Genomic DNA, 18,914 nt, shown 5'->3' with positions numbered 1-18,914 from the left:
AATCTAAGAAACATAATACAAAAATCCCCATCAGAATCTGTCAGTTTAAGCTAGAGATATCAGCCAATCCACATCATCCGCCTATGTCGGCCTTCCGCATCTGCGGTGGAAGGTGGCCGAGCTATAGTGATGTTTGTCAGACCATAAGGCATCCCGAAAATTGGTCTTCTCATGAAAACATCTGTAGCGTCTGAACGGTTTGGCCATTACTACAAACTACAGTATTATCCTTTCTGCTCTACGAGCCCAACAAGTGTCACAGGACTCATCTGAAGTTGGTAAACCTGATGTGCCAATTTGTCTGTAGAGTCTGAATCGTTTGAGCTACAAATGAATATGTGGAAAGGGGAGACTCATGAACGCTCGTCTGAAGGTAACCCATACAAAAAAAAATAAAGGGTTAAATAAGTGTAAAAAAAAAAGTATATATTTCCTGAACTTTCTTATATCTCCTAGATATAGGACAGACACTTCACAACCTTATTCCTTATTATTTTATTTTTGACTGTCTTCCTTGCCATTTTAAGAATGTCTTATTCAATGTGTTTCTATGGGCTATAGAAGTAAAGCCAAATTCTATATTTTTTTATATATATGGTTTTTATATACCTAAAAAGAGGCCTAAAAGTCCAAATATCTAAATGATACACGGTATGACCATTTTAAAACACTTCCATATGTTATTTTATAATGCATTTACGTGATGATTTTATAATAATCAAACCAAAACTGAACCGACCTAGAAAAACACTAATCTCTCAGCAATGTGTGTTTGTGTGAGTGTGTGGTCTATCTTTACTATCTTTTTGGGTACCAAAAGTCCTCACAAGGATAGTAAAACAAAGAAAATGTGAGGACATTTCGCCGGTCCCCAAAAGGAAAGATGCTATTTTAGATTTAAGGTTAGGTTTAGGATTAGGCAAAATATAATTTGCATGTGTGTGGCTGTGGAGGCTGACAGCTAGCTCTGTAGATTGCTGATCATTACCCCTCCATTGTTCCTTTCCCCTCCCCCGGTTTGAGTTTCTCTTTTTCTCTCGTGTTTACTGCTAACGAACAGCTCTCATTCTAAAAAACGCTTCTCAAGTATACGTCCTCCCCTCACCCCCCCTCTCCACTCTTCTCTTTCTTCCTCCTTCCTTTCTTTCTCTCACTCACATCTGGCTGCTTATCTACGACTGTCTTTCTCACATATGGCAGCTTATCTACGCAACAAGCCAGAATTGTGCCGTGAGACAGAGTCTGAAAATATGACTCTGGAGGGCTAGATGAGAAGAGAGTAGAAGAGAAGAGAGGAGAGAGGGCTTAACTCCTCGTTGGCCTCCCTCCCTCACCAGAGGATGTTCATATCACAACACTGTCACAAAGCAGGAAGTGCTCACACATGAATCAAGCAGCATGTTTTATCTGAATGACAAAAGTGTTCAAAACAACATGTTTTCCTATATCTGTACAGCACTGAGAAACAAACACGTGCATGTGACGTGACAGTGCATGTGATGTGATAGTTCTGATGTGACAGTGCATGTGATGTGATGTGACAGAACTGTCTGTAAATGGAGTGCATATAAATATTTTGGTGTGTGTGTGTGTGTGTGTGTGTGTGTGTGTGTGTGTGTGTGTGTGAGTGTGTGTGTGTGTGTGTGTGTGTGAGTGAGTGAGTGAGTGAGTGAGTGAGTGAGTGAGTGAGTGAGTGAGTGAGTGAGTGAGTGAGTGAGTGAGTGAGTGAGTGAGTGAGTGAGTGAGTGATAAGGACAGAAAACAAGATCCAAGAGTCAATGAGACAAGGAAATTCAACAACAGACAGAAAGATTGATGTCTCTTTAGAACCAGTTTCATCAATTCCACGTGTCTGTTTCCTCAAACAGATGTACCGTCAGATGAGGAAGTGGTTGCCACAGACACACACAGGGGCAGTTTGGTAAAACTAATCCCGTCCGAATCGTGCACTGAAAAAAACAGACATGCTGGGGTAATTATTACAAAACCGACGTTCTATGGTAATACTAGTCCCATGTGAATAGGGCTTAAGATGTATCTCTGTGTAAACTGAACTATAAAAATATAAGCAATTCTATGCATCACAAAGACCATGACAGCCATATTGAATTTACTGTCAGATTGTCATGGTCTGATGGGCTTTCATGGATTGAACAGCCGCAGCCACAGCATTGGCAGGAGAAGTTAGGCAATAATATGCATCACAAATACCATGTCAGCCATATTGGGTGTATCCATGAATGTACTGTTAAGATTGTCATGGTCTGAGGGACTTTTCCTGCTCTATTTCTACGTCTGAACAGCCACAGCCACAGCAGAGCCAGGGGACTGACGGGAGGTTAGGAATGTTGACTTCATGCAGTGGTAGTCAGTGTTTCTCAGAGAGAAGAGAACGTGTTTGTCCTGGAAGGCCAAGAGAATGTTCCCAGAGAGAATGTTCCCCATTGTGAGGTCATAAGGAGGGTAAAGAGTTCTCCTCGTATCCTCTCGGCCAAACATACTGTGGTCTTTGTTTTGTCTATGTGTTTTAACATGCAGAGATGATGATGGAATGTATGGTTTGTTTGAGTGAGTGATAATGAGCCGGTGTTTGGAGGATATATTGGCATGTGTGTTGTTATGTTCGAGACTGTCCCGGGCTGGCAAACCGTGCCAATATATCCTCCAAACACCGGCCTTTAGGGCATTATCACTTGTATACAACGGGTTACCGACATATTCAAATAATGATTGACATATTTTCATTTTTTTTCTTAAAGTTTTGATTAAATTATTCATACTATTTAATCATTCCACAACATATAGTCCCGACACAAATCGAGGAAATATTGACCATGAACATGGGTGTGACATGCTGTTGCCTCCGAGTTCCCCTGGATACATGACGTTAGGCCAGCGGGCTATTTATTTACACCTGCACAATCAACTTATTTTACATGGAACGAGTAAAATAAACATTTCACAATGTTACATTAGCTAATACATGTAATCCAACCTTTGGGTTCAAAACTACAGTGATGCACATTCACCCAGCATACAATCTACTGCTTAGGAAAACTGTGCTGCTGCCGCTGTTTTAGCTTCAAGCATAGCTGTGGAGCTGGATGGTTGCTAAGCAACTAAAGCAGCAAATCTGAGGTGCCTTTGAATTAGGGCATTTTAAAGAAGTGCTCTGTTGGGTTATGTAACAATTCAGGGTTCTTACTGATCAAATACTTCCACAGAAAACATCATTTGATATCATGTGTGTTAGTTGAGGAAGATCACTATGATCCTTGGGAACTTGTGAAATGTAAATCTTGCATGGTCACTCAAGCATACATACACTATATGTACAAACGTATGTGGACACCCCTTCAAATGAATGGATTCGGTCTAGGTCTATAAAATCGAGCACAGAGCCATGCACTCTCCATAGACAAACATTGGCAGTAGAATGGCATTACTGAAGAGTTCAGTGACTTTCATCATGGCACTGTCATAGGATGCCACCTTTCCAACAAGTCAGTTTGTAAAATGTTCTACCCTGCTAAAGCTGCCCCGGACAACTGCAAGTACTGTTATTGTGAAGAGGAAATGTCTAGGAGCAACAACGGCTCACCCGCGAAGTGGTAGGCCACACAAGCTTACAGAACAGCGCAGTAAAATCGCATGTCCTCGGTTGCAACACTCACTACGAGTTCCAAACTGCCTCTGGAAGCGACGTCAGCACAATAACTGTTCGTCGGGAGCTTCATGAAATGGGTTTCCATGTTTCCAAGCCTGAGATCACCATGCGCAACGCCAAGCGTCTGCTGGAGTGGTGTAAAGCTCGACGCTATTGGACTCTGAGGCAGTGGAAAAGCATTCTCTGGAGTGATGAATCACGCTTCACCATCTGGCAGTCCGACGGACGAATCTGGGTTTGGGGGATGCCAGGAGAACACTACCTGCCCCAATACATAGTTCCAACTGTAAAGTTATGGTGGAGGAGGAATAATGGCCTGGGGCTGTTTTTCATGGTTCGGGCTAGGGCCCTTAGTTCTAGTGAAGGGAAATCTTAGCGTTACAGCAAAAAATTACATTCTAGACGACTTTGTGGCAACAGTTTGGGGAAGGCCCTTTCCTGTTTCAGCATGACAATGTCCCCGTGCACAAAGCGAGGTCCATACAGAAATGGTTTGTCGAGATTGGTGTGGAAGAATTTGACTGTCCTGCAAAGAGCCCTGACCTCAACCCCATCGAACACCTTTGGAATGAATTGGAACGCCAACTGCAAGACAGGCCTAATCGCCCAACATCGGTGCCCAATCTCACTAATGCTCTTGTGGCTGAATGGAAGCAAGTCCCTGCAGCAATGTTCCAACATCTAGTGGAAAGCCTTCCCAGAAGAGTGGAGAATGTTATAACAGCAAAGGGGGAACACCTCCATATTAATGCCCATGGTTTTGGAATGAGATGTTCAACGGGTGTCCACATACCTTTGGTCATGTAGTGTATATTGTAGGGTTACATGTCTTGTGGTGTGTATAACAATTTGTTCATGTGTTTCAAAGTGCATTGATACATTGTATTATAATGAATAAAACCGGGATAAACTTTGTTATAATAGAGGGCGAGGTGAAGATAAACATGTGCTGTTGCTATGACAGCATCAACAGGAAATAGGAAGGGTCTTATACTGCCAGAGCAGTTTAAATCATCGCCTGAAAGTTGGTTTGGCGAGGTCATAACTTTCCCATCTGAGAAATAAACACACACACACACACACACACACACACACACACACACACACACACACACACACACACACACACACACACACACACACACAAATTAATGGATGGCATTGATGTAACATCAAAAAAAGATTTTGCACACATTGTCTAAACTTTCTCTACGCCAAAAATTCTCACCCTCACCCCATTCTCCTCCAGTAGCGCTTTACAGTGCTCACTTCCCCGACTCATCCCCTGGCCTGCTGTGGTCACCATGCCTACCTGAGGAGGCTCTCCAGCCCCTCTGCTCTGCGGCTTTGTCCTAAATTGCACCCCGTTCCCTATATGGCGCACTAAAGTCCATAGGCTCTGGTCAAAAGTAGTGCACTATATAGGGAATAGGGTGCCTTTTGGGATGTATCCTCTGTGTGTGTCTGTAGAGAATTGATGAAGTCCCAGGATAATTACTAGCTCATTATGAAGCAGAGCCAAGTTAGTAGGCTGCAGCCACACACACACACACACACACACACACACAAACAGCTGGGAAGTAATGAATGGAAAACACTCAACGATGAGGTTACATCCAGACAGCTCTCTCTCTCGCTCGCTCGCTCTCTTTATGTGCATAATAAACGCAGCTTTACAGAACACAGATTGGAGAGAATTGAGAAATGATTGCCCCCCCCCCCCCATTTATACCCACTCTTAATCCCTGTGTCCCAGAGCGTGTGTGTAGCTCGTAGTCATATCCATGCTCTCTGTGTCATACACATCTGAGATGCTTGTGTTTTCCCCTAGAGGCCTTCGCTGTTCCACAATGCCAACCAGAGATAGTCCACCCACACAACACACACACACTGAGAGTGTGTGGCTGGCTGTTTTAAGCTCCAACCTCCCAGTCTATGGCTCCCATACCTCATACAGCTAGATAGAGCTATTACATGGATACCAGTGATCCACACAGTCAGATACAGCTAGCTACAGTATCTTATTTTCATATTTTACTTTTTTTGATACTGCTATCTACAGTGGGGCAAAAAAGTATTTAGTCAGCCACCAATTGTGCAAGTTCTCCCACTTAAAAATATGAGAAAGGCCTGTAATTTTCATCATAGGTACACTTCAACTATGACAGACAAAATGAGAAAAAAAAATCCAGAAAATCACATTGTAGGATTTTTTATGAATTTATTTGCAAATTATGGTGGAAAATAAGTATTTGGTCAATAACAAAAGTTTATCTCAATACTTTGTTATATACCCTTTGTTGGCAATGACAGAGGTCAAACGTTTTCTGTAAGTCTTCACAAGGTTTTCACACACTGTTGCTGGTATTTTGGCCCATTCCTCCATGCAGATCTCCTCTAGAGCAGTGATGTTTTGGGGCTGTTGCTGGGCAACACGGACTTTCAACTCCCTCCAAAGATTTTCTATGGGGTTGAGATCTGGAGACTGGCTAGGCCACTCCAGGACCTTGAAATGCTTCTTACGAAGCCACTCCTTCATTGCCCGGGCGGTGTGTTTGGGATCATTGTCATGCTGAAAGACCCAGCCACGTTTCATCTTCAATGCCCTTGCTGATGGAAGGAGGTTTTCACTCAAAATCTCACGATACATGGCCCCGTTCATTCTTTCCTTTACACGGATCAGTCGTCCTGGTCCCTTTGCAGAAAAACAGCCCCAAAGCATGATGTTTCCACCTCCATACTTCACAGTAGGTATGGTGTTCTTTGGATGCAACTCAGCATTCTTTGTCCTCCAAACACGACGAGTTGAGTTTTTACCAAAAAGTTATATTTTGGTTTCATCTGACCATATGACATTCTCCCAATCTTCTTCTGGATCATCCAAATGCTCTCTAGCAAACTTCAGACGGGCCTGGACATGTACTGGCTTAAGCAGGGGGACACGCAGGGGGACACGTCTGGCACTGCAGGATTTGAGTCCCTGGCGGCGTAGTGTGTTACTGATGGTAGGCTTTGTTACTTTGGTCCCAGTTCTCTGCAGGTCATTCACTAGGTCCCCTGTGTGGTTCTGGGATTTTTGCTCAGCGTTCTTGTGATCATTTTGACCCCACGGGGTGAGATCTTGCGTGGAGCCCCAGATCGAGGGAGATTATCAGTGGTCTTGTATGTCTTCCATTTCCTAATAATTGCTCCCACAGTTGATTTCTTCAAACCAAGCTGCTTACCTATTGCAGATTCAGTCTTCCCAGCCTGCTGCAGGTCTACAATTTTGTTTCTGGTGTCCTTTGACAGCTCTTTGGTCTTGGCCATAGTGGAGTTTGGAGTGTGACTGTTTGAGGTTGTGGACAGGTGTCTTTTATACTGATAACAAGTTCAAACAGGTGCCATTAATACAGGTAACGAGTGGAGGACAGAGGAGCCTCTTAAAGAAGAAGTTACAGGTCTGTGAGAGCCAGAAATCTTGCTTGTTTGTAGGTGACCAAATACTTATTTTCCACCATAATTTGCAAATAAATTCATAAAAAATCCTATTTTTTCTTCTCATTTCGTCTGTCATAGTTGAAGTGTACCTATGATGAAAATTACAGAAGAACTTGCACAATTGGTGGCTGACTAAATACGTTTTTGCCCCACTGTATCTAGAGTTAGAACACTGTACACATACATATGTTTTTATCTCTATGCAACTATGTACCATCCTCATTCCTTCTCTCTCTCTCTCTGCACTTACTCCTGACATGCAGGCAGTCACAAATTCGGTCACGCAGGCTCAAACACACGGCACTGCCAGATAGGTGACCCACATCGCAGAGGCAGAGGAAATCTGTTTTCCACCCCCCCCCTGCCAGGCTAAGCAGCATCTCTTTCTATGAATATCAACACTATCCTAGAAACCCATGGATGGTAGCCCTGTTGGAGACAACACACACACAGAGAGAGAAAGAGGGGTAATTTCTGCCATAGTTACACTGGAATCGATCCACGGGCAGACAGACCGACCTTGATTCACTGCAGTGTTAGACGGAAACTAGACGGGAGAGAGCTTCGTAGAGGAGTCATGTCATGATATATCGTGGCCAGTCGAGGGTGCTGTTGCACTGTTTCGGTAACTATTCATCAGGATTTATGTTGAAGCACTTACACCCCCTTGTGGTTATAATACAGACCTGGACAGTTGACAGCTCGACTTTATCAATGGAGAAACCTCAGACATGAATCAACTAATAATCACTTTATTTCAATCGTTCATTCAGTATTTTGACCATTACTGTCATCCATACCACTAAGGTGGTATTCCAGACTTTTTTTTTTCCATATGCAAATATCCGACAGGCAAGCACAAAATATCCCACTCACTCAAAATCATGGAGTGGTTTGTTGACTACATTTTTTTGTTTAATTTAAACAGAATTGTCGCATACAAGAAGGCACATAATGTATGAGAACAGGTAAATCATATTATTATGCATTGAAGATGAATAAGAGACTGTAATGAATCTAATCCGTGTTCACTGAAGATGAATAAGAGACTGTAATGAATCTAATCCGTGTTCAGGTAAATTCTTCAGGATCAAAACAGAGGAACATAAATCATCTCTGTACCCCCCGTTTAGCAGGTACTGTAGTTAGAAATTAAAATGTTAAAAACGGTAATTACGTAATAATTGCAAAATTCCGGTAACTTTCCCCAAAATTCCCAGTTGGAAGATTCCCGGAATCAAAATGGGAATAAGCAGGGAATTGGGAATCCTCCGAACAGGCTTTCTGGAAAACATGGACATCTTGGGAAAGTTACCCGATTATTGCAACACTAGAACCATCTTAAACTGGGCTGTAAAATAAAGTATTACCCAAATCTCATACTGTACATACAGTCAGCAGCAGGTAACAACAACAACCCTGTCTGTGCGTGACTAGGTGAACACAAACAAACAAATTAGAGGAAATGTTATTACAACAAACAAACATTAGATATGGTCCGTATCTGTCATGTTAAGTCCACATACAGGTACTAGTCCGCATGCTAGTCGACCCCCCCAGGACGTCCATAAAATATACTCCTTTTATGGCTTATCTTGAAGCAAACCTGTAGTGTCCTCTGTCCACTGTGGAGTATGTACGGCTGCTCAAATGCTAAGATGCTTCTCATTGTACTAGAGGAGCTAGCTAGCCTATCACCCATTGGAACAGAAAAAGTGGTTCAGAGGAACAGTAAAAGAACCCAATGCCTCATGTGACAGTGTTCTAGAGTCCACTATTTCCTCTTGAAGGTCAACAAACAATCAATTGGCCAATCAACCTTATCGGTCCCTCCTCCTCTCCGAGAAATACTTTCTCTATCTATTGATTATAACTATTGTCATTCGGTACTATTTAAATATTGAAATAGAGAAAAACAAATTGATACAATCTAAGGACAAGTGGCAAACAATAACGCAGGCACTAGGGATGGGTGTGTGAGCATGCTGTTCTGGGCAGATGAGATGTAGTCATTGTTTGGCTGTCTGTCATGTGTTGTTCGTATGTATAAGTTTGTATATGGAGTAAAAAAAATATGTTTTGTTTTTACATCCCCCAACCCCCCAACCTTCAGACAGACAGCATCCCGTCACTTCTCCATCTAGAGGGAAACAGAGAACATTCTTTCCTAAAAACAACAAACAAACAAGTGGTTGTTCAAAAAAAAACATCTATCAAACATATTTCACTTTTAGAATGTATCCAATAAAAGAAGTAAACGAACCAAGTCGACGACAGTTTCAAAAGAAGGCCGACAAACTTCTGACTGCAGGCAAGGTAATAAAGAAGGAATGAGGATTGGCTGTAAGACATAAGCCTTAAGACTTAAAAGATCAAAACAAGATGTCCACCTCTCTGACTCCTGTATTGTGGACCGTAGTCTCTGTAGTAGAATGTTGGGAGAGCCGCCCATCAAGGCTGAGTTGTGTGTGTGCGTGTGTGTGTATTGATGGCGTGGATAGGGTGAAGAACCATGAACCTCTGCAACCGTAAGACAACCGTGATGCAACCGTGCCCTCTGATGATTGTGTGCCGTGACCAACCTACCAACCCCGTCAGAGACATTGGAGATTGTGATCCAACAATATATAAATGAACAGTCAGTCAGTTAGTAACCATGCTTTACCCAGCTCCCATCTTTCCCCAATCATGCTTGCTCTATCGCAATTCTTCGGCACTATGCACGTGATCTGACTGTCTGGAAATGATTTGTTGTAGTGTGTTCTGGACAGCATCCCCTCTTCTGATCAATGGAGAACCTATATATTGAAGTCAGTAGTCTCTCATGATGGACTTAACACTGCGAGACTTGTTTCTGGGAGCATCGATTAAACCAATTGCAAGAAACAGCATTGATCAAGGATTACAACATTCTCGAGCAGTGTGGTTGTAGTTTCTGTTGTTATGTCAGTCATTGTGTGTTCATTCACCCCACATTGTCTTGATATTCAGTGTTATTCTAGGTGATGCGATTAACCAGTCAGTGACCATGCTTTGCTAGCTCCGTTTCCCCCCATCGGACTTCTTTTGCATTAAGCACCTTCTGCATTTTACTACATCAATAGGCTGTTTTGTTGGAGTTCTGAGATCAGTCCGTAGATCATTTGTTGCAGTGAGTGACATGGACAGCATTAGACTATTGTCCCCCCTCAGGCTGGCACCAGGACCCTCTCCACAGCACACTGTAGATTCTCCCAGTTCCTCCAGAACAGCGCCAACAGACACATGCCCAGGAAGGTGCCCATCACGTGGCGACGGCTCCGCAGTAGGGGCGCGGCGAACTTGGCGGCCGTGGAGACGCATACAAGGATCACGGTGACGATGGCGAGCATGATGTTGATGCTTTTACCCAGAAGCACCCTGGCATCACGGGACTCAAGCTGTACGGTTTGTTGCTGCTGCTGCTGGAGCTCTAGTTTAGAGACCCGCGTCTGGCATGACTCTAGGGCCTCCTGTAGAAGGGGAGGGAGAGGGGGAGAGAGAGAGAGGGAGGGAGGGAGGGACGAACGTGGTCTATAAACCCTGTCTAGAAAACATCGCCTTTGGGTTCAGAATTCAATTTCAACTTAGAAGCAATGGGATTTGTTTCAAGTAAAAGCAGTTTAGAGAGTAATCTAGATTGTGTGCAGTGTTTCCCTATATTATATATTATATTTCCTATATTAATTTATAGGGGAAACACTGCAAAAAATATTATGTAATTTTTCAAATATATATTTCTTTAAATTGATAGTCATTGGCTCTATGACTGGAAGTCTATGGGAACAGCTAGCTGCTGTCATTGCGCTGATGATGCCAGTAGCAATGCACCAGTGTGTGTGTACAGTACCTGTATGTCTCTAGCCCTCTCGTAGGCTTGGTAGGCCACTCTCTCCTCAATGCTGGCCAGCTCCTGTTTCAGGTCGGCTGTCTCGGCCTGGTGGAGCTCAGTCAGATCATTCAGCTGGTCCTCCAACCGCTCACACCTACCAGGAAATACAATTATATATACACTGTGATTGGTCATACTTACCAGGAAATAGAATTACATAGACACTAAAATTGGTAATTCTCATAGCTACCGTGAAATAGAATTATAGACAATGATTGATCCATAGAGATGCAAAACAATACTACTGTGTAGTATACTGCCATGACGTGGTCCCCCCCTCTCTCACTCTCTCCTAAACCAGGTTTATTACCTCAGGTCATGAATACCGGGTAGAAACTGCCATGCATTATGGAGGTAGAGAGACTAGAGAGAACAAAAAAAGACTTGGCCAAACTCCTAAATCCCCAAAATGGGAGAAATTAAATATGTGTCTACTTTTGAGAATGTGGGAATGGTCTGTGGCCACTTATGGAACAGTCATGTTGAGTGTGTTTCATTTGGTGATCTCATGAAGGACAGAAAACACACATAACTGTACCTCTGAATGTGTACATTTCTCAATTATGGGGTTTGCATCTAATTCTTGTATAAAATGAATGAGTAAAGATGAGACTATTTGTGAAATGATGTAATGTGATGTCAACCTTTAAAATGAGAGAATTGTCTTCCATGTAAAGTTTAACTAGTCAGTGGTCACGCCCCCGTGAGGCCAGCCATTATACCAGGTGTCATGGAACCGCCCTTTTCTCTGAAATGTATAAAAACACCCGTAACGAAATGTACATTTCATTCCAAAGAGACCCACGGTAAGCCGGACGTCACAAATGGTTAAGACCACGCATACCACGGTGTAAGCTAAGGTTGCAAATGGTTAAACTCTGAGACTATCGATCACTACAGAATAAGAGAAATTCTAGACATCGTATTACTAGTCTGTAGCTAGAAATTACGTAAACCTAGAACGAGAATACTGACAACCGCTGAAGCATCTATTCTATGAGAACATTTCTGAATGGTACTCTGAAGTAAACATTCTAACCACCTACAACCATGAAAGACCTTGTGACTTCAATGAAAGTTAACCAGAGACTCTGATGAACCCTACAGGGCAATTGAGGATTCCAACAGAGAAAACAATTATTCTCGAATGAGCTGCCGTTCATGTGCAAAGGATTAGCATTTCAATTAATATTATTATAGACTGTGTGTAATGAATCCATTTTGTCTTTCCCGCTCTTTCTCAGTCCCATCCCCTTTCCTTTTGTCTACCAAGCTGTCATATCGGCTTAGCCCACTAGGGACTTTTCTATCATTGTTAGTAACCAATATCTACTGTTTGTTATGTATTTCTGTGATCATTTAGTTAGTTAGTAAATAAATTATTAAGCCAATTTGTATATTGCTCATTTATTATGGAAACCAGGGTTCGTGCAGATTTGACGATGTTCAGATGAGACTGAGGTAAAGAATAATCAATGACTGATGACTGAAATGTAATTCGGAAGACGGAACTCCTTAAATAAACTTCTCCGTGGTGCCCCAGGTTATTCATGAGTTAATTGTTACATGATTTAATTCAATCACGTAATCAATTCAACGTTAGGTAATCGATTTGATGAAACAGCATGTCATCACATTAAGGATACTAAAGACACGACAATACTAGTGATATATTTAATTCTGTGGATTGGTCATTCGCTGGCAGCATACATAGCAACAAGACCAGCTGGAGAATATAATAAATATAACAGCAAGATAAGCAGATTTCCAATAGATGATGTGACCACCTGTGTAATATGATAGATTTGCTTATGATGTCGATACATAATCTTAATAAAAAAGTAATACTGGCAAGTACAGTGTGGTGGATTAGCTAACATTTGAGTTATGTTCTTGCTTTTGTAGTTACTTCTGTATTGTAATGGAGGTTTAATAATGCTGATAAAGTAATCTGACCTGTATCTCTCCTCATGAAGAACACATTCTCTTCTACACCAAAAGTTACTAAAGTAGTTCCTACTGAAATGGAGCTTGTAATAGTTGTAATAGTAACTTATTGGAATGGCGCTTGTACACTACATGACTAAAGTATGTGGACACCTGCTCATTGTACATCTCCTTCCAAAATCATGGGCATTAATATGGAGTTGGTCCCCACTATGCTGCTAGAACAGCCTCCACTCTTCTGGGAAGGCTTTCCACAAGATGCTGGAACATTGCTGTGGGGACCTGCTTCCATTCAGCCACAAGAGCATTGGTGAGGTCAGGCACTGATGTTGGGCGATTAGGCCTGGCTCGCAGTCGGCGTTCCAATTCATCCCAAAGTTGTTCGATGGTGTTGAGGTCAGGGCTCTGTGCAGGGCAGTCAAGTTCTTCCACACCGATCTCGACAAACCATTTCTGTATGGATCTCGCTTTGTGCACGGGGGCATTGTCATACTGAAAGCGAAAAGGGCCTTTGCCAAGCAGAATAGTCTAGAATGTCATTGTATGCTCTAGCGTTAAGATTTCCCTTCACTGGAACTGCAGACAATCATTCCTTCTCCAGAGTTGACAGGTAGTGTTCTCCTGGCAACCGCCAAACCCAGATTATTCCGTCAGATTTCCAGATGGTGAAGCATGATTCATCACTCCAGAGAAAGTGTTTCCACTGCTCCAGAGTCTAATGTCAGAGAGATTTACACCACTCTAGCCAATGCTTGGCATTATCCATGGTTATTCTTAGGCTCGTGTGCGGCTGCTCGGCCATGGAAACCCATTTAATGTAGCTCCCAACGAACAGTTTTTCGCTGACGTTGCTTCTAGAGGCAGTTTGGAACACAGTAGTGAGTGTTGCAACCGAGGACATTCGATTTTTATGTTAAGCACTCGGCGGCTCTGCTCTGTGACCTTTTGTCGCCTACCACTTTGCGGCTGAGCCGTTGTTGCTCCTAGACGTTTCCACTTCACAATAACAGCTCTAACAGTTGACCGGGGCAGCTCTAACAGTTGACCGGAGCAGCTCTAACAGGGCCTAAATGTGACAAACTGACTTGGTCAGGTCTGAAGGTGGCATTCAATGACGGTGCCGCGTTGAAAGTCACTAAGCTCTTCAGTAAGGCCATTCTACTGCCAATGTTCGTCTATGGAGATTGCAAGGCTGTGTGCTCGATTTTATACACCTGTCAGCAACGGGTGTGGCTGAAATAACCGAATCCACTAATTTGAAGGAGTGTCCACATACTTTTCAATATATAGTGCCTTCGGAAAGTATTCAGGCACCTTGACTTTTTCCCACATGTTGTTACGTTACAGCCTTATTCTAAAATTGATTAAATCATTTTTTTCCCTCAGCAATCTACACACAAAACCCCACAATGACAAAGCGAAAACAGGTTTTTAGACATTTTTCGCCAAAACCCCCCCAGAAATATCACATTTACAGTTGAAGTCGGAAGTTTATATACACCGTAGCCAAATACATTTAAACTCAGTTTTTCACAATTCCTGACATTTAATCCCTAGTAAAAATTCCCTGCCGTAGATCAGTTAGGATCACCACTTTATTTTAAGAATGTGAAATGTCAGAATAATAGTAGAGAGAATGATTTATTTCAGTGTTTATTTCTTTAATCAAATTCCCAGTGGGTCATTTTGCCACAACTTTGGAAGTATGCTTGGGGTCATTGTCCATTTGGAAGACACATTTCCGACCAAGCGTTAACTTCCTGACTGATGTCTTGAGATGTTGCTTCAATATATCCACATCATTTCCCCCTCTATTTTGTGAAGTGCATCAGTCCCTCCTGCAGCAAAGCACACACACAACATGATGCTGCCACCCCCGTGCTTCACGGATGGGATGTGGTTCTTCGGCTTGCAAGACTCCCCCTTTGTCCACCAAATATAACAATGGTCATTATGCCCAAACAGTTCTATTTTTGTTTCATCAGACCAGAGGACATTTCTCCAAAGAGTACGATCTTTGTCCCCATGTGCAGTTGCAAACCATAGTCTGGCTTTTTTATGACGGTTTTGGAGCAGTGGCTTCTTCCTTGCTGAGCGGCCTTTCAGGTTATGTCGATATAGGACTCGTTTTACTGTGGATATAGAAACTTTTGTACCTGTTTCCTCCAGCATCTTCACAAGGTCCTTTGCCGTTCTTCTGGGATTGATTTGCACTTTTCGCACCAAAGTACGTTCATCTCTAGGAGACAGAACGCGTCTCCTTCCTGAGCGGTGTGACAGCTGCGTGGTCCCATGGTGTTTATACTTGCGTACTATTGTTTGTACAGATGAACGTGGTACCTTCAGGCGTTTGGAAATTGCTCCCAAGGATGAACTAGACTTGTGGAGGTTTACACTTCTTTTTCCTGAGGTCTTGGCTAATTTCTTTCGATTTTCCCATGATGTCAAGCAGTGAGGCACTGAGTTTGAAGGTAGGCCTTGAAATACTTCCACAGGTACACCTTCAATTGACTCAATTGATGTCAATTGGCCTATCAGAAGCTTCTAAAGCCATGACATAATTTTCTGGAATTTTCCAAGCTGTTTAAAGGCACAGTCAACTTAGTGTAAGTAAACTTCTGACCCACTGGAATTGTGATACAGTGAATTATACGTGAAATAATCTGTCTGTAAACAATTGTTGGAAAAATTACTTGTGTCATGCACAAAGTAGATGTCCTAACGAGTTTTAATGACTACAATATAAGTGTATGTAAACTTCCGACTTCAACTGTACATAAGTATTCTGACTCAGTACTTTGTTGAAGCACCGTTGTCAGCGATTACAACCTCAAGTCTTCTAGGGTATGACGCTACAAGCTTGGCACACCTGTATTTGGGTAGTTTCTCCCAATCTTCTCCGTAAATCCTCTCAAGATCCTCTGAACCTTCGCCCCAGTCTGAGGTCCTGAGCGCTCTGGAGCAAGTTTTCAATCACGGATCTCTCTGTACTTTGCTCCATTCATCTTTCCCTCAATCCTGAATAGTCTCCCAGTCCCTGCTGCTGAAAAACATCCCAAGAGCATAATGCTACCACCAACAGGCTGCCACCATCACGGTAGGGATGGTGCCAGGTTTCCTTCAGACGTGACGCTTGGCATTCATTCCAAATATTTCAATCTTGGTTCCATCAGACCAGAGAATCTTGTTTCTCATGGTCTGAGAATCCTTTAGGTGCCTTTTGGCAAACTCCATGTGGGCTGTCATGTGCATTGTACTCAGGAGGAGCTTCCTTCTGGCCGCTCTACCATAAAGGCCTGATTGGTGGAGTGCTGCAGAGATGGTGGTCCTTCTGGAAGGTCCTCTAATCTCTACAGAGGAACTCTAGAGCTCTGTCAGAGTGACCATGGGGTTCTTGGCCACCTCCCTCACCAAGGCCCTTCTCCCCCAATTGCTCAGTTTGGCCGGGTGGCCAGCTCTAGGAAGAGTCTTGGTGGTTCCAAACTTCTTCCATTTAAGAATGATGGAGGCCACTGTGTTCTTGGGGACCTTCAATACTGCAGAAATGTTTTGGTACCCTTCCCCAGACCTGTGCCTCGACACAATCCTGTCTCGGAGCTTTACGGACAATTCCTTCGACCTCATGGCTTGGTTTTTGCTCTTAGATGCACCGTCAACTGTGGGACCTTATATAGACAGGTGTGTGCCTTTCCAAATCATGTCCAATCAATTGAATTTACCACAGGTGGACAATCAAGTTGCAGCAATATCTCAAGGATGATCAATGGAAACAGGATGCACCTGAGCTTAATTTCGAGTCTCATAGCAAAGGGGCTGAATACTTATGTAACTGTGGTGTTTCTGTTTATTTTTTATACATTGCCAAAAATGTCTAAATAACTGTTTTTGTTTTGTCGTTATATGTTATTGTGTGTAGATTGATGAAAAAAAGTATTTAATCTATTTTAAAATAAGGCTGTAACATAATTATTTATTTTTTTAAGTCATGGGGTCTGAATACTTTCCGAATGCACTGTATAGTGTATATAACTGTGACCTGACCTGTATCTCTCCTCTTGTAGCGTTTGGGTGATGAAGCTGTAGTCTTTCTTGAACTGGGTCCTGAATCCCTCCATGTCCTCCTCCAGCTGCCCCTGGGCCTCCCTGATCTCCCTAACCTCCTCCGTGGTCAGGCCCAGCCTCTCCTGGCTGTCCCCAGACTCCAGGATCTGTCCTGGGGTCATCCCCGCCCCGACACCCACTTCTAGACCCAGGCCAACGCCCAGAGCCATTGCGTTCCCGTTGCTGTCCGCCGACAGGGACGTGCCCGAGGAACACTCGTCATCGCTGGTGTACTTGGGCGTGGGTGTGGCGGCAGGGGTCTTCCCACCCACTAAGGTGGCGCTCCCACTCAAGGCCCGCCCAGTTCCTTCAGAGTGGAAGGGAGAGGGCGTGTCGAGGTAGGTCTTCAGGTGAGCGATGTTGTCGGCACTGCCAAACTTGTTCCTGACGAAAAAGAGAAAAAAGAAGATGAACTTGTATTATCTATCGTCATAGATGAACAAATCTGTGTCCTATGGTGGCCTGATGAATCCATATCCACTGAGGGTGTGCGATAAGACCAGCTGCTTCTTCTGTCTGACACCCAAAATCAATCCTTCTGGGTTATCCACTGCGTATACACACACACACACACACACACACACACACACACACACACACACACACACACACACACACACACACACACACACACACACACACACACACACACACACACACACACACACACACACACACACACACACACACACACACACACACACACACACACACACACACACCGACAGAGGTTAGAGCACATGGTCAGCATGGAACACTGCATCAGTACCTGATGAGGTTGGCAAAGTCCCGGGGCTTGCTGAAAAAGAAGGGTGGCGAGAGCGAGACGCCAGGCCCTACTGTCTTGATCTTGTCCAGTGGGTGTCGTCCACTACCACTGCTCACGTTGCTCATGGTGTGGCTTAGCATGTCCTTTGAGCTCTCTTTAGAGACGCTGTGGTGTTTGGAGCTGGCGTCCTTCTCACTGCTGTCCTTCATCTTCTTATGATACTGCTCAAGCTTTTTCTGCATGTGGGCGATGCTGTGAGCCGACTTCTGGTTCTTCTTCTCAAACACATGCTTGATGCGCCCCACCTGCATCAACATTTACATAAGGGGGACATTTAGCAATCAGGTTCTATTCTTCGAAATAGCCCCTAGCTGCAGCTAAATAAATGCTAGTAATAAAATACAAGTGTGAGTGCGAGTGCAAGAAAGAAAAGAAAGTACAACCGTTAAAAAGTTAAAAGGTAAACACCTGCTGCTTGTCGACACTGTTCACCAGTTTCAGGTACTCTACAACATTGTCGTCTCGCGACTCCTTCTCAATCTTCAGTTGCTCTGTCACCTTGGGAAGGAGAAGAATGATACTTTATGGTCCATGTTCCTTACAGAAAAGTTTGTGGTCATACACACATCTTTAGAAACGTAGGTGCTGGGCTAATGAAGAATACATGTAAAGAACAGGAAGGCCCGCACACTGTTTATGCTCCAAATTCACTTCTTTATTGACAACAAGTCCTTCCGAAATGGATATTCATCAGGTCAAACAGACTGAGAGCTCACATCCCAAAATATACACATTTCATACATGGTGGGTGTGGAAACAATTCAATTCACTTTTGCGCAGAGTCAATCATAATCAATCACAGAGGTACATACGGCGCATTCGGAAAGTATTCAGACCCATTGATCATTTTGTTACGTTGCAGCCTTCTTCTAAAATGTATTCAATTTATTTATCCCTCAACAATCTACACACAATACTCCATAATGACAAAGCGAAAATAGGTTTTCGCTTTGTCATTATGGAGTATTGTGTGTAGATTG

The 18,914-nt window shown here is 43.2% G+C and overlaps 1 protein-coding gene across 2 annotated transcripts in view; it reads right to left on the bottom strand.

The window, feature by feature from the left end:
- Positions 1 to 7,883: 7,883 nt before the first annotated feature.
- LOC139540390 (transmembrane and coiled-coil domain protein 3-like) overlaps positions 7,884 to 18,914 on the bottom strand; it is a 49,320-nt gene continuing 38,289 nt past the window's right edge. For both annotated transcript variants that reach the window (XM_071344181.1, XM_071344182.1), the window contains exons 3-7: positions 18,343 to 18,432; positions 17,875 to 18,179; positions 17,046 to 17,489; positions 11,016 to 11,151; positions 7,884 to 10,638 (exon numbers count right to left, since the gene is read on the bottom strand). In XM_071344181.1, coding sequence (XP_071200282.1) covers positions 10,336 to 10,638; positions 11,016 to 11,151; positions 17,046 to 17,489; positions 17,875 to 18,179; positions 18,343 to 18,432 — 1,278 coding nt within the window. In that variant the 3' untranslated portion in view covers positions 7,884 to 10,335. The remainder of the gene's footprint in view (positions 10,639 to 11,015; positions 11,152 to 17,045; positions 17,490 to 17,874; positions 18,180 to 18,342; positions 18,433 to 18,914) is intronic.

This window comes from Salvelinus alpinus, chromosome 15 (assembly GCF_045679555.1).
Source record: "Salvelinus alpinus chromosome 15, SLU_Salpinus.1, whole genome shotgun sequence".
NCBI lineage: Eukaryota > Metazoa > Chordata > Actinopteri > Salmoniformes > Salmonidae > Salvelinus > Salvelinus alpinus.
The sequence above is the reverse complement of the archived record's forward strand: the minus strand, read 5'-3'. Positions and strand labels throughout refer to the sequence as shown.